Consider the following 23,587-nt stretch of genomic DNA (forward strand, 5'->3'; position numbering starts at 1 on the left):
TCTTTTTTTAATTTATACATTTTCACTGTTTCTTATGTTGTTCATCCTATTTATCCAGACTTTATCTTAACATTTCTTTGTTTTGTCTTAAAATCTGTTCATTCTTTTCTGTATTTCTATTTGTCATTCTAGCTGTGTCTTTAAACATGAGCTGCAGCGATTAATCGATAGGCTGTTCAGCAGACATTTATTTGGCTACTCTTCTGATAACAGATGAAGCATTTGTCTGAGAAGTTAGAATTTGCTGTTTTTCTTGTCTTACATTCAAGTAGATAGCAGTATATTTTAGGCATTGGGGCTGTTGGCAGGACAGCATTAGGGCCTTTTTCACTGTTTCCTGATGTCTTGCAGACCAACAGAGCAATTGATTAACTGAGAAAATTATTTGCAGATTAGTCAATTATAAGCGTAATTGTTAGTGGCAGGCCTACCATCAACTGTCATTAATATTTCCTCTGTGCATTTTCTGATCATACTTATTACCGTTTGTCTTACTAATCAAAGATGTTTTTGCTGTCCTGACAGTTAAGCACACGAACAGTTTCATTATGTCTGCACAGTAAACCATACTTGAGATGCAGAAGCAGATTTACATCAGACAGTGAACCGGCTGATGTTCCACCACGGAAGTGTCAGGCCAGCTGCCGTTAATGATGTGACTTACTTTGTACGAGATTGTCCTACCTGAGCCAACAAAGCTAAAGCTATCTAAGCCAGCGTATAGCTGTCAGCCTAGGTAGATGTCCCCAAGTGTGAAAAAGACAAACTCAGAAAAGATGGGCCACGCATTCATCATCTTCCATCAATATATTATTTCCAAGTAAATCAGCTGCACCTCCAGCCTCTCTGGCAGCGCACAGATGTGGGAAGTGAGGTCCGCCTGCAAACTGAAAAGGCTGTTTTGAATGCAGCAACTCGGCAAATGTCCTTCTGATTCTTTTCTTGTCCCTTTATGCATCCACAGTTAAAGATGAAGATTACAGACTTTGAGAACAGGAGGAGTTTTAAATCCATATGGCTCAACAGCCAGTTCAGAGAGGAGGTAAAACACACACTCTCACACACTCTGAACAGCCACATAATGCACACATAAGTCAGATGTTTTGTGTGATTCCAGCACAGACGTAAACGATGTGTATGTGTTTGCTGCAGGAGATCACCCTCTACCCTGACAAGCATGGCTGTGTGCGGGACCTTTTGGAAGAATGTAAAAAGGCAGTGGAGCTCTCTGAAAAAGGCTCTGAGAAGCTCAGGTATCCACCCTGCAGGAGTGTGTGTGTGTGTGTGAGAGATTGTTTTAGTGTCATGCATTTAGATGTATTTGACAGCTGCAGGTATCCTACCGTATGGAAACTTAGCATATGACGAACATTATGAAAGTGAATATTACTATAATATGTACTATAAAAGAAAAAATAGTCTCAACACTATCACTCTGTCATATCAGCTGTTTTTATGCAGTCTTAAGACATTTCCAATCACAGCTGTAGCATTAGCAAACACATACGTATGCAGATAAAATTTCTCATGATGGCAGATCATCAAGGTGTGTGATGATCTGCCATCATGAGAAGTGAGTGAGTGTAAGTCACTCACTTAGTTCAGCCCAAATATTAATCTCTAAGTCACAAACTTCTTCATATACCAGGAATTTTTTCCCCAGTGTATCTTGGGTCAGGGCCAGTTCAGAGAGTTCATTCCATGTTGTCCTTTACCATGCTATCAGCTCAGATAAACAGCAGCAATCACAGCCTGCGCAGATTAATTTCATTTTCATGAAGGAGCGGTCCCTAGCAACTCTGGGATTTTAATATCTGAGTCCAATTATTAATTTTGTTGACTAATTTTTATGTTAGTCCTTTTTTAATGTGATTTCGTGCTCTGATATATCAGTTACTGTGGAGAATTAATCTTCTCTTCCGCTGTCGGCTCTCTCTCTCTGTCTCTTCCTGCAGGCTGTTAGAGATAGTAAGCTATAAAATCATTGGGGTTCACCAGGAGGAGGAGCTGCTAGAATGTTTATCTCCGGCTGCCAGCCGCACCTTCAGAATAGAGGTAAGTGTGTGTGTGAGGCTTTTCCACCCTCTCTCTCCTCTCTTTGTAGTTTATTTTTAGTCATCTTTCCTCTCGTAACTCCTCCATGTAACAGGCTATGAGCATGACAGATACATTTTTTAACATGGTCCGCTAAGTTTTTCTGCACAGGCAGCCACTTTGGCAGCCATCATGTGCAGGGTTGTACCTCTTCAGAGTAATTCGATTCAGTTGTTATTGATGAACTTTATACCAAGTTTGAAAAACCTTCTGGCTGAAAGTCAGCTACGCTGAGCAATTCTGTCTGCTTGAACTGACCACATCCTGACACTGACGACAATAAAGGAACTGAGTGGAATTGCTCTTTAAAGTAGTGTTAGTTTTGAGTTGACCATACACCCATTTCCTAACCTGCTCTAGAGTTAAAAACTGACTTGACTAAATCTTCTCTCTCTCACTTTTCCTGTTCTCTTCTGTCACTTAGGAGATTCCTTTGGACCAGGTGGACTTGGACAAGGACAGTGAAATGCTAATCCCCGTCGCTCACTTCCACAAGGAAGTCTTCGGCACCTTCGGGATCCCCTTCTTGCTCAAGATCAGACAGGTGTGTGTTAGGGATGCTCCCAACGACTAAATTCCCTGATATTCAAATGGAAGTTCGACGAGTTGACAAGCCCAAAAGTAAGAAAACACTTGAGGCAAAATTGAGCGCAATTAAATTTGTAAGGTTTGTCCGAAAAAGTATTGCATATAAGAGTCATTTGAAAGTGTTAATCACATTCTTTAATCGCCAAATGATACGTTAAATGGTGCTGAAATGTGTGGCACTTTGTGGCGTGTGTTATGAGCATTGCACATTTTCCTGCAATTTAAATGTGTACATTAACACGGTGGTTCCCAAGTGGTGTGTCGCATATCTACGATTGAATACTGGGCCATGTCTTTTCTTCACAAGTATTAAGGTGATTTTAACTAACTTGCTATCAGAACTAAGATGTTATGAAAATAATCTCTGGAATACGCGCCCCACTGTGCATTTAGAGAGGATTCTTGTGGAGCAGCACATCTACCTGCTGAGCCCCATTAATCAGCATGAGTGACATGTGGATTTTAAATCTGACAGCTCGTATCCTAAATTGTCACCAAAGCTTTGCTCTGCCCTCTGTTAGAATAGGTAACATTATGGATATGATTTGGATGGTGATGTTAAAGATTTTAATGCTGTGATATTTTTGCACAAGCACAGACTTTTACATAGCTTGTAGACAGGCTGTGTAATCTCCTTCAGCTCACCTTTGGCATCCGGGTAAAACCCATAATATCCACAAATATAAGATTTTCTTTGACACTAACCCCATGTCTAGACTTCTAGTGTATCTATCCATTTAATCTGTGCAGCTCTGTCTGCACCAGCACCTTGCAGGCCGGCGTCTCAGCTGTGTCTTACAGGTATAACTGCGACCTGAAGAGTTTAATTACGCTCCAAGTCTATTTTTTCAACAGTATGCCTGTAAACGCAAGGTTGATGCCCAATAGCAGAACACTGAATAAATATATTTATCCAAGCATAGTGCGATGCTCTGTGGAAAGAGCCAGAGACCTCAACGACCCACATTTCCCATAATGCTGTGCTGGACTGAGTAGTTTGTTAAGTTTGCTGTTTTATGTTTGAAATAGAGATGTTGCCATTTGTTAGTGTTTGTAATGTGTCTCTTCATGGTGGTTTATTGTTATTTTTGTTCTGGTTTATAGTTTTAGCCAATAGTGTGATGACTGTTACATTTCTTGACCCCAAGTTGTCCACGCAAACACAGCGTGCTGTGATGCAACTCGCCCCACCCCCTCCCACTCCAGCCACGCTCTGGCAATCAGATCGCCACTCAGCTATCTCAAGTAAACGTGATTAGATGACATTGAAAATAGAAAAGATTGTGGCAACCATACATTGTTATTGCATTATTATACAACTTGTGGTAAAACATAAGACTTGTCTGTGGAGTCTGTGTCAGGAGGAGAACAAGGAATCTGGTGCATGTATTTCCAAGTCAGATTGCAAATTTTATGGAGCTTTGAAGGGGATCTGCTCTAAAACCAGGAGGTGTTTTGTTGTCTTGATTAGACTGATTTGTTTTGGGGTTGTGGAGAAAACCAAATGGGACTCATTACCACGTGGACTGGCCTCTGGAACTGTGGAATGACACACACACACTTTACGTACAGTTCTGTTGCCTCATTTTTAATTTCGTGATCTGTCCAATTAACAGTTTCAGATTACTTCTTGAAATGTTTTGTCATTTAATATTTCAAGAGGACTGCATTTGTTACGCTGTTTTGGCATTTATGAATGAAAATAAACGTTTACAGTGATGAGAGTAATGATAACAGGTGTTTATAGAAACTACTTTGTATATATATGAATACAGGTGTGCCTCGAGATTTTGGCTTGCCCTTTGTTGCTCTGCATGAGCAGTTTGAAAGCATTGCTAAAATAATAGTTTAACCGACGAGTATTTCTGGAGCCGACCAGCAAGGGTCGACTAATCGCACACATTCATCATGTGTGTTTCTACATGTGTGAAAGTTCTAGTCTACTTAACATAATGGACTACTCAGTTACTCAACTACACGTTCTGTTTGTCTGCTTGTTTCCTTTCTTGACTCCCACCCCTACCCCCCCTCTAACAGGGCGAGTCATTTCGGGAGGTGATGAGGAGGATCCAGACCATGCTGGACATTCAGGAGAAAGAATTTGAGAAGGTACAACATCACTCTTTGCTTGTACAAGAAGAAATTATTGAGTATTGAATGCATTTTAAAATGTTTTTTTTGTGGTGAATAATGACAAAAAAAATTGTGTGTGTGTGTGTTCGTTCTCAGTTCAAGTTTGCGATTGTGATGATGGGGCGGCATCAGTACATCACTGAAGAGGAGTATGAGGTCAACCTGAAGGACTTTGAACCACAGCCAGGTATTTACTGCTACTACTAACACAGCCGCTGTTGTTACTGTTACTGTCCTCATGGTAGCAACGTAACGAATGCAGCAGGCTGCACTGCATCACAAGGACAGTCCTGAGAGATCAGTCATTTAAATGTGAGGCCACACTGTTGGCAACACAGTACGACAGTATACTGTTACAGTATTTTCTCGCAAAATTCAACTTTGCAGTAAATTACTAGCAGCTGCGGTCGCCAGAATATCATTGGGAAAAATATGGTAAAATGCATACGGCTACTGCTGGACTGATCGTATAACTTGTCCAGTATACTCGAATGGCAGTGTTGATGTTGTTGAGCTTAAACACTCAGTAATGAGTCACTGAGCCCAGACTTGACTGAAGAGGGCACACCACATGAGGTAGAGTCTCACATGGACATGATGTCCGAGAAACTGGAACGTCATTCAGGGTCACTAAATTCATTAAATTATCAAACTATAAATATGAGTTCAGGAGCTGCTGAAAGAGGTAACAGATTCAGAAAGCCCAAAATCCCACAATGAGTGCTACCTACCTGCTTCCTTTGCTTATCTCTGTAGCTTTGCACTCGTCTGTATTATTATGCATCTTGATAATTTCAGAAACCAAGGTCTTTACTCTTGTCATAGTCGTGGATGAGGTCTTCTCTGTTTTTCCATACTCGGTGCTAGCTCTTCAGGGAGCTTCTGCAGGGGTATCTAGAGACTCTCCCAGTTTGGCACAAATGTGGAAAAGCCTCCTGAGGGTAATGAGGTGGTTGTGGGTGAGGCTGAGGGAGGGAAAGACCAAGGGTGGAGGAGAACAGACAGACACTGGAGAGGGACACACTGAGGTTGGAGTCTGTAACAGAAGAACAAAGGAGATTTAAAAACATTTAACCCTGAATGATGCAATGTTGCTCTGTTGAACTGTCACCTATCATTTAATTAATAGTTGGCGCCGTGATGTGACAACAGTTTTTAAATGTTATGTAAACTGTGCTAATTTCAATACACTTCCTGTTATGGGCCAAGGCAGCAACAAGTCGTCAGGCTTGGATAGAGTTGGCAGAAAGTTTCCTTCAGTAATGTGCTGCAGATCCTCTTTGGGCTCTGCACTGACCGCTAAACATGGTCTGTGCTCTGGCAGCGTTAGTAGCCATCTGGAACACAAATGTCGTCATAATCTAAATAATTCCTTGCAGTAATACCTTGCAAACTTTGACTTCACCTACAGACTTCACTTCACAAAAAATACTTGGCTTTTTAATCCAGAATTAAAATGAACAACCCTACGTAACATTGACCCTTGGCCTTAAGCCTGTCTTCCTCAGTCACAGTACTGAACGTACTGCTGCAGGACACAGGAAGCAGTGATTGGTTATGTAGCTACTGATGTAGCTGTACTATCTAGTCATGGTCTGGTGTAGCTGTAGGCAATTAGTGGCCCACAGGCCCAAACTGGGTATCCACTCATAGCATAATTAATTCAGCAAGTGTAGCATGATGGCTCTTTACTGTGATAATATTAAAACTGACACAATAGAGTCTGTAACCCCTGGCATGTAACAGGACCCCTGCATTTCAGGGGTCCTCCTGAATCATTCATCCTCCTCTGAAGGTTGATGTAAATTCCTCCAGCATCAGTCGAGTGGTTAGAAAGTGGATCAGTAGCAAATCTTGAGTGGTTTGTGAGTGTATGCAGGAACATCCATGATGCGGTGTCGTGATGCTGGCTACATTAAAAAGGTCAAGTTGTTGCATTAAAAGATGAAGGTCTTATTTTCATTCTGAAAGGTGCAGCGTCGTTTGTAGTGTAGTGTTAGCTCACACACCATGAACTTTTGTTACCAACACAAAGGTTAACAGTGACAAAATGTAGTTTTTAGAAAAAAGATGCAAAAACTGCAAGAAAGTGTTGGCTGTTGTATGTATTACATATTCTGGCATTATTACCACAGATTATTACCTGTTAAGTATTTAACAGTGGAATAATGTATTTGTACAGAAAAGAGATGCTGAAATGATTGCTTTGGTTTAAACCAAATATTCAATATACAGTATTGTATATGTTTCACTGTTAAAGAAACTGTATTCAACCTATTTAGATTTTATGGTCTTTTACTGTCATGGTTGACGTTTTTCACCAATAAATCTACAGACATTTTTTATAGTGTACTTTGGACTTTGACTTTAGTGTGCTAGAAACATTTATTAAGTGTTTATAAGACTTCTAAATACTAAAAAGTCTCATCTGAGGATTTTCATTAGCATTTCTTGAGCTAAAAATGTTAAAACATTCTTCAGTATCATAGACGAGTGGCTGGCTGCTGTTTGTTGTTCATGTGTTTTACTGTCACTGCTGCTACAGATGAACTCTGTCTCTGTCGCGCCTCCCTCCAGGTAACATGTCCCACCCGCGCCCCTGGCTAGGGTTGGATCATTTCAACAAAGCTCCAAAGAGAGGTCGCTACACCTACCTGGAGAAAGCAATCAAGATCCACAACTAAAGCAGCCCGCCCTTCCTCTTTGTCCTCCTCATCCTCCTCCTCCTGCTCCGCCTTCCTCCCTACCTACTTTAACACACCATAACCACAGACTGTAACCAACCGTGTGTGTGTGCGTGTGTGTTTGTTTGTGTGTGCGAGACTGCGTGGGCGTCCGTGTGTGTGTGTGTGTGTGTGCGCGTGCTCGTGTGCATGCATGCATGCATGCGTGTGCGCGTGTGTGTGTGTTCATCACTTTTAACACCCCGCCTGGACACCTCTACAGCTCTACACCGGCACTATGTCTTCAGCGATATGGATCTTGCTGCAGCTGACGGATTATCCTTCAACCACAAAATAAACTGCACCAACCACCTCCTGACTGTTGATTTCGTTGTTTATTTTAGTTTTTTTTTTATCATCCCTCTCTACGTTTGAGGCTGTCTCCACCCCCTACCACCACCACCCCAGCTTCTCTACCTGTTGACTGCCTGTTTTTTTTTTTGTTTTTGTTTTTTTTTTGCCTGTCTGGAAATGGGAGAAATTAAATTGGATTTTAATATAAAAAAAGGGGAGAGAGAAGAGGAAGTGGGACACAGTATAAATATAAGTATATATATATATATACATAAATATATATATATGAACTTCTAAACTTAGTTTGTTTTGTTTTTTCCTTTTCCCACCCCACTCACTGGCTTTTTTTCCTTCAGTTTTTTTGGGGGGGTTGTTTTTAAATAAAGAGTTGTTTGAAGAGGCATCATGCTGCTGTGTGGAGAGTTTGATGGAAGGATGTTTGCGAGGACTAACTGACAGAAAAACAGCGAACTGGCGTCCATCCCGAGGCTCACTAGTTGTTCTTTATATTTTCTGCTCCCATCTTTAGTGCAACAAAACAAGTATTTCCAAGTTTACACGCACTTCTTTCTCACTTAGTTTGGTTGGAGGAAAAGTGAATACTTTTTTTTTTGTCTCTTTCTGCAGATCTTGTATAATAAAATAAAAATTCACAGCATCTGTTTAAAAATAAATGGGAAAGAAAAATAAGGAGGAAAATTTGTCTGTATTTCATCTTGCACGTTGGCACTTAATGTCAGAGGTCTCTCAGGATGGGCAGATGTACAGTTTGTTCGTGGTTTTGAGTTGCTCGGTGGCTTTAAAGGAACACACACACACACACACACATACACATGCACGGACATGACCGCCTTGGCTTTCTCTTCCATTCTTGTTTTTCGGTGAGGGGGGGTTTAATGTCTCTCGGTCATTCCTCCTGAACGCAAACACACACGAGCTTCGACATCTTCTTCTCTCGATTGAAACTGTCGCCTCCAGGTGATGGGGAGCAGTAACTGCGCTATGCTTGGTAGGGAGCCTCAAACGCTTTGAGCCCCACAGGTTTGAGGATTGTGTAGAGACAAAACCAGCATTGTAAGAAACACTTTAAGTCCTATGAATTATTTTCTTTTGTTTGTTTGTTTCCTTTAAAGCACAGATGGAATGCTCCCCTAATAGCGCATAGCTGGCTCTGTAAAGACAACATTTAAGAATTGTATATTTAAAAATATGAACGTGTAAAATTTAAGAGAAACACACGCCTTTGTTGTTGGGTACAGAAGGAGCCAGGTGTCCATATTTCTTATGTGTAAGGTTTTCTCTTTTTCTTTGCGTTCCTGATGTACCATTGACGATTTTTTTTTCTGTTACATTTGGATTTTTTTTTCTTTTCAAAACTAACTGCATTGGTTTTGTCTTGTTAAAAAGCAGTACAAAGATGACCTGCAGAATCACACCTTAATTTGATCTTTTCCAGTTTAAAATCCTCAGTGTAGCAGCAGTGTACGACAACTATTCCTGTATATTGCCTTTTTGCTGGAAAATGTATGTTGAATAAAATTTTCTATAAAAACAAAAACACTGCTGCTTGTCCATACCAGTGCTCGACCCGAAACACCGTTAGAGGAATAGTTGGACCTTTCGGGAAGTACGCTTATTCGCCATTTTGATGGAGAGTTAGAGGCGAGGATAGATGAGAAAGTTGGCATTACATCAAACTCCTGGCACAAAAGCGTATTTCCCAAAAAGTCGAACTTCTCTGTCAAGATTTAAAGTCGCCTTCAAATTACGACTTGTGCATATCTTATTCTTGGACGGCTGAGAATCGTCTGTCAAAAACGTGCCTGCATGCAGCAAATGTTTCCATAAACCTCAGAAGAGAAAGGTCAGAGGTCGCGTTCATATTCGGAACAGCCCCCACCGGAGCTGAGAGTGATGTCGAGATAAAAGATGCTGACATCAGCACGCTGGCTTGCTGATGTGCAGCAGGTGTGATGTTTACCATGCTCGCTGTTGGTGTGTTAGCATGCAAACATTTGCTAATTAGCATTGAACCTGTCAGTAGTTTTGCAGGTGGGCTATGTGGTCATTAACCAAAGATTGAACAAACAAAAGTATTGACCTGATGATGGTGCCAGCGGGCAGGACGTCAAAAAAAGGTGTTAGCGTTCATTCTGAGGAAGAGCAACGTCTGTGCTGTAACTCCTGGCATCCGATAGTTTCACTCTGGACAAAATGGCGGACAGGCCAACGTTGCCATCCACTTAGCATTTTGTGCTAGCATGGCTAAAAATATAATTTAATGCAGAATTCATCGGTATTACTGGTTATGTCACAGAAATGGCAGAGGTGGCTGCAGTTGACAAAACAATCTCACACAAAGTCCCTTGAGTAGCTCTTCCGGAGCTTTTGATAATATCAAATGTCTTCCCTCACTGATGCAATTTGCCCAGCTGTCATGTAAAAGTATTTCTGATAGCCTCAACGATGTCACAACCATTTTGGTTTGGTTGGAATGGAGATTAAAAAGAGGAAGGCTGTGTGATATGACCGAAAGCTCCGGAAATTTTTGTTTTTTTTTTTAGTTTTTTACTTCACAACATTTGTCTAACAGCTTTAGTTACTAGTAACTTTTCGTTTTACAAGTTCATACCCTCTCTCAAGTGAATGACAAGTATTTCCAAATCTGTTTATTTTGAATTAGATTTTAATATAGTAATATCAACGACAGCAAGAAAAAAAAGACAAAAATGCACACAGCGTGTATCGTCTATATGGTCTGCTTTTATTAGAGAAATAATGTTATAAAATAGTTAATAACAGGACATAACAGAGTCCAAGCATGCTCAGTAATTTCAGGGCTGACAACATATAAAAAAAGCCACATTGGTCTAATTTCGTTCTGGAGTGTGCCAACACCAGTTCATCGTGCAGTAACTGATGAGCAAATATTCAGCTTTTCTCTCCCTGCTCTGGTGTAATTCACTCTTGTGCTGGCTTGTTTTACAGTGCTGCTCTTTACTCAGAAGCTGTGACCACCCCTTCCAATGGACAGCTCGTCCGTTTCAATTTCAAATGAACAATCCCTTGAGACATAAAGTATCTGACAAAGTTTATGTACAAGCCTTCATTTTAACAACATAATATATGCAGAAGTTTGTGAGTACGGCAGAGAAAGTGTGAGAAAGTGTTTTTTATTCTGCTGGAACGGGACAAAAATAAAACGGCTCCCAAAAAGTGCATGGGCTGTGCTTGATTTAACTTGCCAGAGGTTTAAAAGCTCCGGCGACACAATCACTCCCAGTCTGTTTGCTATAATATGATGCTTGCCTCAGCCTAAGCTAATGCAATGGCTCATCCATAGAAATAAGCTACATCCCAAACACAGACAACGGTGACAGAATGTCATTTCAGATTTCTATGGGTCCATTTCTGCCCTCATGTTCGTCATTTGCAGCATTTTTTCTTCTCGACGTGCAGGACTCTGTTGCAGCGGGGGCAGGTGTGGTACGCATCCTTGAACTTTTTCATGAAGAAAGGAATCAGGCAGCAGCACAGCACTAACCTACAGCACACACACACACACACACACACACACACACAGTTAGTGTCATGCAGCTGTGTGATGGAATTTGCTTTTTTTTAATGTTTTAAATGGCTAGTTTTGTTCATTTGTTGTTCACTTATAGGGACTGTATGAAAATTACTGGCCTGTGGAGAGCGGCTGAATTTTGCATTTCATTTAGTCAAAAAGCAAGACCCTCCAAAGTGTTATTTATATTTTCTGTGATTCCTCCTCTGGACTGAAAGCCTCAATAAAACTCAAAAATGACACATGTTGTCCTTTGCATATGGCTAAACACACCTTGATGTCCTTTTGTTTTTTTTTAAAATGATCAATACAAAGTAAATGTTAACATTCCCATTTTTTCACCTAAATTTTAGACCTTAAAATTTTCATACAGTCCCTTAGCAATAAACACTGTGGTTTAATGACATTAAAAAGCACTTTCATTTCAAACTTTGTTTCAGGGCTCAGCATGTTACACCTTCTATCCTGAAACCCTAAATTTGAATTAGGATAACTGCACAAAAACATCTAAATAGTTAATGCCTTTAACTTTCTGCGATAAAGCCGGCTTTATTTTTGGACCTTTTTCTGATAAGCACATATTCATCCACAGCACTAAGATCTTTTTTAAGCGCACTATGTCTCTGCATCGTCCGTCATGTTCACTGCATATGGAGACAGGGAAAGTATCTATGGAAGCCCATAGGGACTGAATTAAAGTGACAATGCAAACTTAAAAATGAAAACGTAATTTCTCGACAGCATTCGAATTTTGCATGTGAAAATAAAAATGGGAACTGGATTGTTGCATTTTATTTTACATTTAATCCAAATAATACATACATAAGTCAAAAATAATAATGCTATCATTTTCATTTTCACCCCCGGGGTTGCTGTAACTGTAACCGTCCCTCTCTTGTTAGATTATAAACTAATGATGTGGCCTTGTGTTGGGTCTGTACTGGGCGGTCTCTGGGCTGCATATATGCACTGCACGCAGCAATTGTTTTTGCCCTGGAGCCCCCAAGCAGGTCAATGTGGCCATGGCAACAACAACCAGCACCCTCTGCCACACACTCACCCGCAGCAGATGAAGAGTAAGCACATCAGCCAGGCATACGTCCCTGCTTTGTAGGTGACGTTGGTCATGACCTGCTGCTGGCAGGAAGCACAGGTCGTCATGCCGGGGTTACTCCCCAACGCTGTGTCGTAGCTCACAAACTTCCTTTTGCCATCTTCAGAATCGAAACCTGCACCGAAGGTGCCTCCTCCGCTGGTGTACACTGATGGGGGTAGAAAGGAGGAGAGACGGGGGAGGCAGAATGATGAAGAGGAGGAGAAGACAAGAGGGGAAAGAGGGAAGGAAATGGGAAAGTTGATTAGCCATGCGCTTGAATAAACTGTAGCTAAGGTCAGGTTGAACATGCGCTTCACTGAGACGTTAGAATCAGGTGTGAGTTTACCTGGCGTGGCAGTTGAGCTTTCCTGTGTGGTGGGAGGTGTGAATGGGCTGTGGAGGTGGTAAACCTTCACTCCATCCCCCTGACCTTCAACTGGACCAGAGAGCGAGGAAAGAAAAATGAAAACCAGAAGAGGTGAGCCAAAGACGAGATGGATTTAATCTGTTTTTGATGATGATGAAGGTGTGTGTGTGTGTGTGTGTGTGTGTGTGTGTGTGTGTGTGTGTGTGTGTGTGTGTGGACATGCTGTGCTTTGGTTTACCTGGTATGACATAAGGAGGCGGTTCTTTTCTTCCATCTGCACTCATTGTGCTGCAGGAAGAGAGGAGGATTGTTACAAAGTGTGCACCTCAAGAAGACATTAAACAGTAAAACCCCATGAAACATACCTAACACCTGCCTTAGCTCTGTAACAGTGCGTTCCCACCCCCTCTCCCACCTTTCTGAAGCAACTATGATGCCACTTTCTACCACCAGGTGGAGCCAATGCCTGACTGATGGAGCTCAAAAACATCTGTCAGCCTCTGCTGGAAGTGTCTGTCATCTCTTAAATCAAGCAGGTAGTTGTCAGCTCAGGGCGTTTGTGCTGCATTGTGTGGATGTTTCCTGTCAGTAGCCCTGGAGGGAGATGCCTGGGCGGGACTCTGTCTGGGGTCTGATGGCTGACAGGTTTTAAGTGTGGCGGCTCATCCGAAGGATTTTTTTTAAGCCTCTTTGTCTGTTCGCACTGACAGATTCAAGCCTACTGACAGGACGCACAGATTTGTTTTGTTTTATTTATTTTTTTCCGTGCTGATTTATCCGAGTCATCCTCATTTGCCCGTTTTGCTCAGGCTTAATCTGCAACAGAATTGTCATCACCCATGAAAAGACAGACCTCTCTTTTTTAATATTAGCTGTAAAACTGGAATACATCAACTTTCTTTCACTTATGTGACAAGACTTGACAGCATTCTGTATCAAACAAAACAGTGCAGCTGCAGTACAATATGTTTCCACTGCTGCAGCATTATGAGACAAAACTTTAGAAACAGCAATTAAGATGGATTACATGCTGCATTGTTTCCTGTAAATCTCTGTGCCTGCAGAACGGCGGACCCCACCACCAACAATTAAATCTACTATATTGAGAGTTACATACACTTAATGCTTTAAGGGTTACATCTCACACGCTAATTCCTTGGTCAATAAAATAACAAGCAGCGGCCTCTCTGTAAGCTGCAGGCGTCCTCTGAAGAAGCTGCCACACCTTCATTTAAGCACACTTGTTCAACATATATTTAAAGTACCGAGCTACATGAACAAACTGCATGTACTGTAAGTCCTTTGCATGTCAGAGATCGGTGTGGTCAGTCTCTGGTTGTTTCTGTCTAACTTCAATATGCTACATTTCTACTCCACACCGCCGGCAAGCACTCACAAAGCCAAAGGGGACAAGTGAGCCGTGGAGATAAGACAGATCATCCACAACACGCAGCTGAAAACAGAGGACGGCAGTCAGGGAGGGAGACTAACACAAACATGAATTAAGTTTGATTAAAGGTCAAATTCAGAGTTGAACGTCTGTGATGTCAGTCCAGAAGATCTACAGTAATTACTGTTATTACGCCGCAGCTCAGGACTGAGATGAGCCAAATCTCTCGGAGTGCGACGTGGCCTCATTAAAACATAATTAGTGCTCTTGTCATGTGAGACCAATCCGACCCACAAATGACCAAAGGCTGTCTCGTTAAAACTTGATAATTAGTCAACTATATGGGTCACAGCAGAGTGTGGAACTAATTTTCCGCCCCTCTGTTTTATTACTGTTGTAAATGCAGCTTTAAAGTAACAAAGCGCATTTTCTCAAGTGCGGTTTTGAGTTGCTTATGTGACATTTTGATGGGCTCACTTATACAATGCTTTTTACGTACTCAATGACAGATGAGTAACCTCACACCTTAACACTGGCCCTGACAGAGCTACTGTCGTTCACCGCCGCGCTCTCTCTCTGTTGTCCGTCTGGTTTTTAGGCCCATTGAAACACAAAAGTCATGTGACCAGTTTTATGTAATGATCTCATGCAGGAAAAAAACATCTAAGTCTTTTGTCCCCTTAGTCTAATTGTGTCTCTCTTTACATATAAACACAAAAACACAGCATGACTAAGCATCCTTTGTCCCTCTCTCTGTCAAACACACACACACACACACACACACACACAACCTTGTTCTTCTATCCTTGTGAGGACACTTGACATAATGCTTTCTCTGGGCCCATACCCTAAGCATAGCCATCACACCTAAATGCTTAACCCTAACCTGAACCTAACTCTTAAAACCAAGTCTGACCCTTCAAAAACCAAAGCCCTTTGACGTTGTCAGGACCGTCAAACACATCCTCACAAATACACACAGAGCACACGCACTAGCTTGATTATAGTGTAGCATCCTCTCTGTATACACATTGTAAATCTCAGTTTCTTTCTCTTTCTCAAACTAACGCACACGTTGCTCAGTCAGTCATTCAGTCATTCATTTCATGCATTGAGTTGGAACCACAGTTCTTCACTTGTCATCAGAGTTTGGACTTAAAGATGACAGACTGACTTCATACACCCATATTTCGGTGCAGGAATGCGACCGAGCTGCATGCTTCGCTCTCTGTGTCACAGACTGAGGGTGTGTCGCTGCAGACTGAACTGCTGCGCAACTCTTAAATCATGTCGAGTGAGCTCATCTGACATGTCGAGTGAATGACAGTTGTCAATTGAAAAGTGGCGACTGAATATACACGGGCGCTAAAGGGCGTAAATGTAAACCAAAAATTCCCAAAATGTGTTTCTGTGTCTCCTCGGCGCTTTAAGGCTCATTCCATTCCGGCATGACTCCCTGCAGCAACCAGACACACGTGTGCTTTCACAAAGAGCTACAGTAGAAGCTCATTGTCAAAGCAAGAGCACTGATGTTGAATAACTGGCTGAGTTGCTCTTTCACTCCTTGGCTCCAGTCCAGCAGTTGCTGCGACATTAATTAGAAAGTTTGGGGCGTGTTTGGTTCAGGTTCGTCAAGTAAAATTCTGTGACGTTGTTTCCAGCAGCCTCTGAGTCCTATTTTTCCTTTTCTTGTGGAGTATTATTTGTTTTATTCCAATAATGCTGGGAGAAGCTCTGCAAAGTGGCTGCAGCGTTCATGGTGCGTTCAAGAACCCTGTGTAAGTTATATAGAAAATGAATTGAACTGAAATGACGTCCAAGCAATAAATAAACACAAGAACAAACAAATGAGAATAAAACCAACATATATATAGACAGATTGCTAACTATGTCCAATAGCTAAACAGTTGCTATGTGGTGGTGTTGTTGTCAAAAGATGGGATATAAGGCTGCTGATGGAGGCAGCAACAGGTTGCGGATTCAGAAAAATTGCTCTACCACATTGCAGAGATGCTTTAAAATCCACAAAGGGGGAAAGTTAGTGGCTGCTAATAAAACAGAGGTCGAGAGAGGGCCGTGGCAGGTCAGCTTGCTTCCTCTGAAGCTTCATCACCGAGGCAGGTGCCTGGGAGTGGATTCATGGAGGAAGAATTATAACCCCCCAGCCATCTTAATCTGTCAGATGAGTTGAAAATCTAAAAATGGATATTTAGACTTTGGGTGATTGATTTGGAATCTGGTGATCCGTGGTTAAGAGGGCCGAGAAACTCATCTGTTGAGTTCAGTGAAACTCGCTGTATGTTGACACCCTGAGACACAGCCGAGTCATAGGTGTGGCCTCACTGTATGCTGCGTCTGTGCTGGTCAAACCTGACTGTGTGTGTGTGGGAGAGGGAGGAATGTCCGCTGTCTACTCCCATGATGCATTTTAATGATGAGCTGACAAAGCAATAGGGCAATTTAAAAAGTGGAAATTACCCAGTTAATCACGTATCACTTCAGAGAAAGACGCGGTGTTCATCAAGCCGCTGCTATGAAGACATTTAACCCATCCAGAACAAGTTAAACGTCATTTTTCCCCTCGTGGTGCTGTCTGATTTTCAGTAACGCCTTCATTCTGATCTGACCCCAGGCCAGTCACACACGGAAACCCCCCCCCAAAACTAAGGTTCACTCCATGATACTGGGCAGTAGCTCACAGACATCCTGGAAATTAGAATACTTACTATTATAATACATTTGCTGCATTTGTTAATTCATTAAACTTATTTCACAACAACATATTATATGATGTTAAAACTATAAAGTACATTCAGGATTTTTGACATGAAGTATTGGTGTAAAGATTCTTCAGCAGACCGTCTCTTGTTAAAAATACTGTAATGCCACTGAACTACAAACGAGTAGTTCAGCTGAATGACAAGTTCGCTTCAAACCTGGACATACCAGAGTCTGAACCACTGAACAACAGCTGGACTATGTGCACAGCTGTATGGGCCCTGGGCTCCACCCACAGCCTGTACGTATTATCCAAAAGCCTAACATACTAAAACCTATAATGGTAAAAATTAACAAACATAAAACCCAAAAGTGACCACGAATAAACATTAGAGTTAAAATTACGTGCTGGATCGTTCCTTCAGGCTGAGCTGGAGCTAATAAAACCTGCTGGTCACGTTCCAACAGTACAAGACAACAGATTTAGGTCACGACAGATTCATTATCAGTGATTTCATGTGAGATTTAAAGATGGACATGACAAGTCTGTCTTTGACAAAACAAAATATATTGTTAGTAGCATTTTTTCTTCTTTTCTGATAATTATCATTAAATCCTGCTCCAGCATTTAATGGACTGTTGATTTTTGCCTCTCACTTCTTCTTCTTTGCAGAATAACTTGGCAAACTTTCTATGTGTGTTTTTCTGCCAGCAAACAAGTTTTTTTTTTTGTTTTGTTTTTCCGCATGAGATAGTTAAACGTTGAAATCATCTCATCCGTATGTCTGTGTGGCACAAACGTCAAACCTCACAGACATGAGTATTAACTCCTGTTACATCTTCAGTTTTTAGACCCTCAAGAAACAGAAAATCAGAATCATTCAAATCCTCGTATTCATTTCTGACAGCCTTACCTTCGCCCGATGTTGCAGTCAGTATGCAGAGGTGTGTGTGTAGGCTGCTGCTGATGTAGAGTCCAGGCGTTGTAGCTGACGGGTCCACCTGTCTCACCTGTACCTCTACGCGCCCCTCCCTGGTCACGCCCACAGCACCGCCCTCACCGACGGAGACATGAATATGCAGAGGGAATGAGTCACTCGGTGTGTTCAGAAGCTGTTCTGCTCTTCTTTTTAAGTTGTTCTTTGTTTCTGGGAGATTATTGAGGGTGTGTGTGTGAGAGAGAGACTCTGTTAAGTGAGAATAACCAGTTTCCTTCCTGCTGCTTTGTATTGCTACAGCAGACTATATGGCACAGACTGGAGGGGATCACGGTTTTTGTCCTGGAATGTGTCCTGAGGGAAATGCTCAAGGTTTGAGTGACATACGTTTACACATGTTAACATTTGACCATAGCCCCCAACAAACTCCCCATTGAGATGAGTGAAATCTTTGAGCCAACTCACCTATTTGCTGTAAGAGGGAATGCCGTGATACATTTAAATGAATGATTGATCAGCTGCTAAATGTAGTTGATTAAACAAGATGTAGAAAGAAAAGTAAATGTAGTTTTCAGTAGTTTGGGAGTCCTGAGAGCTGATCTGGGGCAAAGCTCACCAGAATGTCTTATTTCCAGCATCCAGAACTGCAACACATTGGAGCAAACACACATTTAAATAAGATTTTATCCAAAGAAGCCGCGTCCACAAAGGCTTTTGATTTGTTGTGCTCGAATTTGTGAAGAATTACTGAAGTGTCAAAGCTGTACTATTGTGCTATGCTCTGATTTGTGGGCACTGATAAGCAATAAAAAACCTAGTTTAAAGCAAAAGTTCAGCATTTTGGGAATTATGCTTAATTGCTTTCTTGCAGAAAATTAGATGAGAAAATGCCACTTATATGTTCGTCATTTCGATAAAAGGCTACAGTCAGCAAGCTGTTAGCTTAGCTTAGCATAAAGACCAGAAACAGGGATAACAGCTAGCCTGCCTCTGTGCAAAGGGTTACAAAATCCACCTACCAGCACCTCTAGAGCTCACTGATTAACATGTTGCATGTTGTTTACTTCATCTGCACAAAAAACAACATTTTGAAACATTTTTTTTTGTCTTGGACCAGTTGCCAGGCAACCACATGTGGTTTCCACCTGTTTCCACTCTTTATGCTAAGCTATGCTATCAGCTGCAGGCTGTTACACCAAACAGAAAGAGTGTGTAGATGGAGCGGTATCAGGCCTCTTTAACTCACAGCAGAAAAAGGGGGTTAGTGTAAGTTAGACCTTTCCGTAAAGGCTGGCACGATGCATGAGGCTCTTTTTAAACGTTTATTTACTATGGTGCTGCAAACAAACATTATGGTAAATCATTAACACATGACACACACACAAAGGGCTTACAGTGTCTATAAATCCTACCAATCATTTGACAGTGGTAGATGACAGACTACTAGGAGTTGGTGAATGATTTTATTCTACGAAGTGTGTACAGTGCAGTAATTGATGCCAAATTAGGTTCTTTCATGCCTTTTGATTGCATTTTCCTGTGCGACCATGGCACACTTGATTTTATTTGCAATATACAAACCTATTTTGTTTTGTTTTGTTGATGCCATTGAATTCCAGCTCAAAAGATATCTGGGAAGACCAGCATTTTCTTTCAGCCAGCTGGGAGCAGGCCAGCTCAACCACATTTTTTGGCTGTTGGTCACTGGATCACAGAGTACTGCTGGGAGGTGAGTGCCTTGCCTATGTACACATTACAGGTATGTTGGGGCAGGCTGAACAATAACTTTCATTTCCATCATGTGTCGGGAATTGAATCAATGACCCTGGTGACGCTGACTGCGTCAACTCTGCTGACCTATTATTATGACAGATTAATGTTAAGCGGGCACTCATTCAAAACCATCAGGGGCTTTAGTAATAAAGATTCCAAAATCTCCAAATGTTGCAAAATAGTCAGACAAAATTAATCTGTGTGAAATAGATATAAAGGTATGTCTGTGGAAACAAACGTATTATATTCTGTTCCTGCAACACATTTTGACTCTCATTAAATGAGTCACTTTGTATGTTGCCAGTGAATGTGACAGATTACAGTTTCATCACAAACTATCTCAGTGTTTTAGGTGTTTCAAACTATTTATTATTTAAAATATAAATATATACATTTCAAATCAAATTTACCTCAAAACATCTCAGTTATTGCCAGTAGACTATCACAATAGTAAAGGTGTGTGTGTGAGAGTGTGGGGTGTTGCCTCTGTTTATGATGTCAAGTGGGTGAGGTGTGTGTGTGTGTGTGTGCGTCTGTGAGTGTGTGTGTGTTTCGATGGGCCTGATGAACAGCATTCCAGAGAATAGACCAATCCTTAACTTCAGAATTTTACATTCTGTAAAAAGAGTGAGGTGTGTGTGTGTCTATGTGTGTCTTGTATAAACTGGGACATGGTTAAGTGATTACAGAGCAGGGTTGATCCCTTCTTTACTTTATAGACTTGACACAATGTTAATGATGGTGGTAATGCAGACGCTGAGAATAACAGTTTAGACATTTGCCATATCCAATTATTCCTATTAAAGAGAGGGGAAACCCACAGAAACCAATTTCTGTTGGTGCTACTAACATTAGAACCACTTAATAATAGTAATAGTATTCAGCTTGAGCCACATGACACTTTTGAAACCACAAGTACAGGTAAAAGTACCAACAATAGGTCAAATTAAATGAAATAAGTATAAGAGAGACCTTAACTGTTCATGTGGAGAACAACCAAGCTTAGATAAGTTGACAATGACAGCAGTGAGCCTTACTTGGCCTTAAAGGCCTTAAAACTACTCTTTGAGTTAAAAGCAATTCTGAGCCTGAAGTGTTTGTCAAAGCATTAGGAAATACATTTTTAAGTATGTAAAACTGTGAATTGTGTCAAGTGAAAATGCAAGCAGAGGCGAAAATATGAAAGTATTTTTTCTTTCTGTACCACTGAGAAATAGAATCAATCTAATTCTGGCAATATTCAGACTTGACAGGAGGTAACATGACAAGTAATATTTTGTGCTTCTTTTAGTTGCTTCGTGTTGGCTTATATTTTATACGCCTTGATATTAGTGTATTTATTAGACTAGAGTGGCTGCTGAACTAATGCTGAACTAAAATCAGCATATCTAATGTCAAGAACATCAGTTCTATGATGGAAATTTCAATGGCATAATTTAACAACAAGTCATGAAGTGGTCCTATGATTGAACCTTGTGGCACACCTCAGAGAAAACTGTTCTATTCTTTTGTTTCGCTTATTTGTTTTTGATGGTGGGGGAGTGGAGGATCTTCTTGTAGTTGTGGAGGTGAATTGCTTTCTGTTGTTGGGTGATCACATTATGCGTCCAAGGGTTTCCAACCTGGAGATTATAATGTCCACTTGGGGTCACCTAAACTTCACAGCGGTTGCAAGACTTTCTTGGTTTTAAGGGATGTAAGAAAACCTTTTTAAAAAATACACATTAGGCCTACATCTCAGCATTTCATTCATTTCTGTGAAGAGAACTAAATGAATTTGTTTAAGTTTATTGGCCTATTGATTGTACATTCACCCAGGATATCAACACATGAGGTGATTCTTTTGCTGTTTTCAACTTTTCCCTGACCTCAATGTGCAAGGACACACTCATATCAACTCATTTTTATAATATGATGCAATGATTTTATGCATGCTTTTCAACAATGACAAAAAACACTATCAAATGGCAAAAAACAGTCACTCACTGCAGGCAGCAGGCAGGTGGTGAAGAGGGAGGAAGCAATGGAGAAAGGGAGGGAGGGGAAAGACAGAAGGAGGTGGGTATAATCATATATACAAAAATAGCCTCTGACTCAGCAGGTATAAATACTGAGTGAATGGAAGTTAAAAGCTACTGTATGAGGGTATCTCAGTCTACCTGCTGTCTTTTCTGTCTGCCTCTCTTTCTACCCCTATGCTTGTCAGTCTTTCTTGTTATCAATCTGTTAATCTATGCACCTGTCTACCTGTCCTTCAGTTCTCTTACACTTTCATATGGACGACAGCATGACAATTCAACTCCTGTTTTGTTTGAATGGATGAACGTTTTGTCCTGTACAGCAGTTAAATAATTAAATCGCACACCGGAGGATCTTTTAATGTCTCTTTTTGTTCCGTGTTGCTGGAATTTCAATGTTGTATTCTTTTTTTTTTTTTAGAGGAATAAGTGACTAAACAGTGCAGTGTTTACTAAAAAAAGATAAATGTGAGTAACAAGAAAATGCAAGCACAAAAGTGATTAATCTTTAATGTTACGTTGACAAAAACACCTCATCTACACAAACATGTATCTTTCAACGGGATGAGTGCATGCTTATAGATGTCACCTTTTGATATCACTTCAAGCAGGCCAGTTATTAGAGGAATATGTCACGTCTAGCGTGCCGATTAGTTTAACAGAGTGCCAAAGTCTTTACATTAGTCTCAGCCAAGTGGTACATCGTCTCATAAATGGTTTATTCTATCGATTATTGATCTCAATCTAATCTAGAAAACGCACATTGACAAGAGTCAAAGTGAAAACAGCAAAATACATCCCAACAGTAATTCAGCACTTCAAATGCCACTTAGGTAATGTTAACACATTAGCTTCAGACCACCATTGTGTTGTGGCTAGCTTAGTTAGCAACAAGCTAACGTTTGGGAGCAGATAAAATATGCCTGTAAATGGTTGACAAAATTCAACAGATGCAACAATGCCATTTAAGCAGCCATAGAACTGCACCAGCAGCAGGACAGCCATCTGAAACCAGATTATTTGACTGTTTTAGATCCCTGAAGTAGCTGCTGGAGTGGCAACACCATCTATCTTTGATGAATCCATTAACCCCATGACAAAAATACACCATCAGGTAGCGACAAGTCACATTCCTTAAACTACTGTTTTTTACGTGCCATTTTTTGTACTTCTGTACTTGTCAGGACCCTCGCTGATGTCCTACATTCCCCAGCCCTTTACCCTACAACAATGAAACGCCCGACCCTAACCCTTAAAACCAAGTCTGAACCCCTAACAGCCCTGCTGGTCTGTCCATGAGTGAGGACCGGCCAAAATGTCCTCACTTTCCAAAAGTGTCCTCCTGAGGTATAAAACTCTAATAGGTTCTCACAAAGATAGCTGTACAAGTGTATACACACACACACACACACACACACAGACACACACACAGACAACTCACATTATTTTCATCACTTTTGGGGACATTACATAGACTTACATTCATTTCCTGGAGACTTACACTAACCATAACCACTACTTGTCTAACCCTAACTCTTACCTTAACCTTAAACTTAAGATGAACCTAACCAAACCCTAACACTACATGAAGTCTTCACCTTAAAAGTTTAAGATTTACGTTATGGGGACTTGTTTTGTCCCCATGAAGAAAGTGAGTCTCCACAAGTTGAATCATACCTTCTTTGATAAAACTTGGCATGTCAATCAAACACCATGCAGGCTTACATAACACTGGCACATGCTTATCCCTGCATTATTGAGTATGCCCCTTCAGAATGAGGGGAGTAACATCTGCTAACATCTGACAGTGAACTGCAGTCCCATTCTTTGCAGTACTACCAGTACTACTCTGCAGTGTCAGAGGGGTCTAAAATGTTTGAGGGT

General features: G+C 41.0%; 2 protein-coding genes across 4 annotated transcripts in view; one reads left to right on the forward strand and one right to left on the reverse strand.

The window, feature by feature from the left end:
- Window positions 1-9,382, forward strand: part of usp7 (ubiquitin specific peptidase 7 (herpes virus-associated)) — a 30,893-nt gene extending 21,511 nt beyond the window's left edge. For all 3 annotated transcript variants that reach the window (XM_041956594.1, XM_041956595.1, XM_041956596.1), the window contains exons 25-31: window positions 965-1,042; window positions 1,153-1,253; window positions 1,956-2,055; window positions 2,519-2,638; window positions 4,720-4,791; window positions 4,912-5,002; window positions 7,393-9,382. In XM_041956594.1, coding sequence (XP_041812528.1) covers window positions 965-1,042; window positions 1,153-1,253; window positions 1,956-2,055; window positions 2,519-2,638; window positions 4,720-4,791; window positions 4,912-5,002; window positions 7,393-7,499 — 669 coding nt within the window. In that variant the 3' untranslated portion in view covers window positions 7,500-9,382. The remainder of the gene's footprint in view (window positions 1-964; window positions 1,043-1,152; window positions 1,254-1,955; window positions 2,056-2,518; window positions 2,639-4,719; window positions 4,792-4,911; window positions 5,003-7,392) is intronic.
- Window positions 9,383-10,575: 1,193 nt separating this feature from the next.
- si:ch211-157c3.4 (uncharacterized protein LOC561592 homolog) lies at window positions 10,576-17,989 on the reverse strand. The gene is made up of 5 exons (XM_041957920.1): window positions 17,889-17,989; window positions 13,105-13,154; window positions 12,846-12,935; window positions 12,464-12,665; window positions 10,576-11,376 (listed from the first exon to the last, which is right to left on the reverse strand). The coding sequence occupies exons 2-5, from the start codon at window positions 13,148-13,150 to the stop codon at window positions 11,259-11,261; spliced, it is 456 nt and encodes a 151-aa protein (XP_041813854.1). The 5' UTR covers window positions 13,151-13,154; window positions 17,889-17,989; the 3' UTR covers window positions 10,576-11,258.
- Between the last annotated feature and the right edge of the window lie 5,598 nt (window positions 17,990-23,587).

The sequence above is a fragment of the Chelmon rostratus genome, chromosome 17 (genome assembly GCF_017976325.1).
Source record: "Chelmon rostratus isolate fCheRos1 chromosome 17, fCheRos1.pri, whole genome shotgun sequence".
NCBI classification, from domain to species: domain Eukaryota; kingdom Metazoa; phylum Chordata; class Actinopteri; order Chaetodontiformes; family Chaetodontidae; genus Chelmon; species Chelmon rostratus.

Bases quoted from the DNA above. Each gene is read 5' to 3' on its own strand.
- si:ch211-157c3.4 (XM_041957920.1), bottom strand. From the start codon at position 13,150: ATGAGTGCAGATGGAAGAAAAGAACCGCCTCCTTATGTCATACCAG. The intron at 12,666-12,845 runs GTAAACTCACAC...TACCCCCATCAG, and splicing joins AAGCTCAACTGCCACGCCAG to TGTACACCAGCGGAGGAGGC. The intron at 11,377-12,463 runs GTGAGTGTGTGG...TGTGTGCTGTAG, and splicing joins TTACTCTTCATCTGCTGCGG to GTTAGTGCTGTGCTGCTGCC.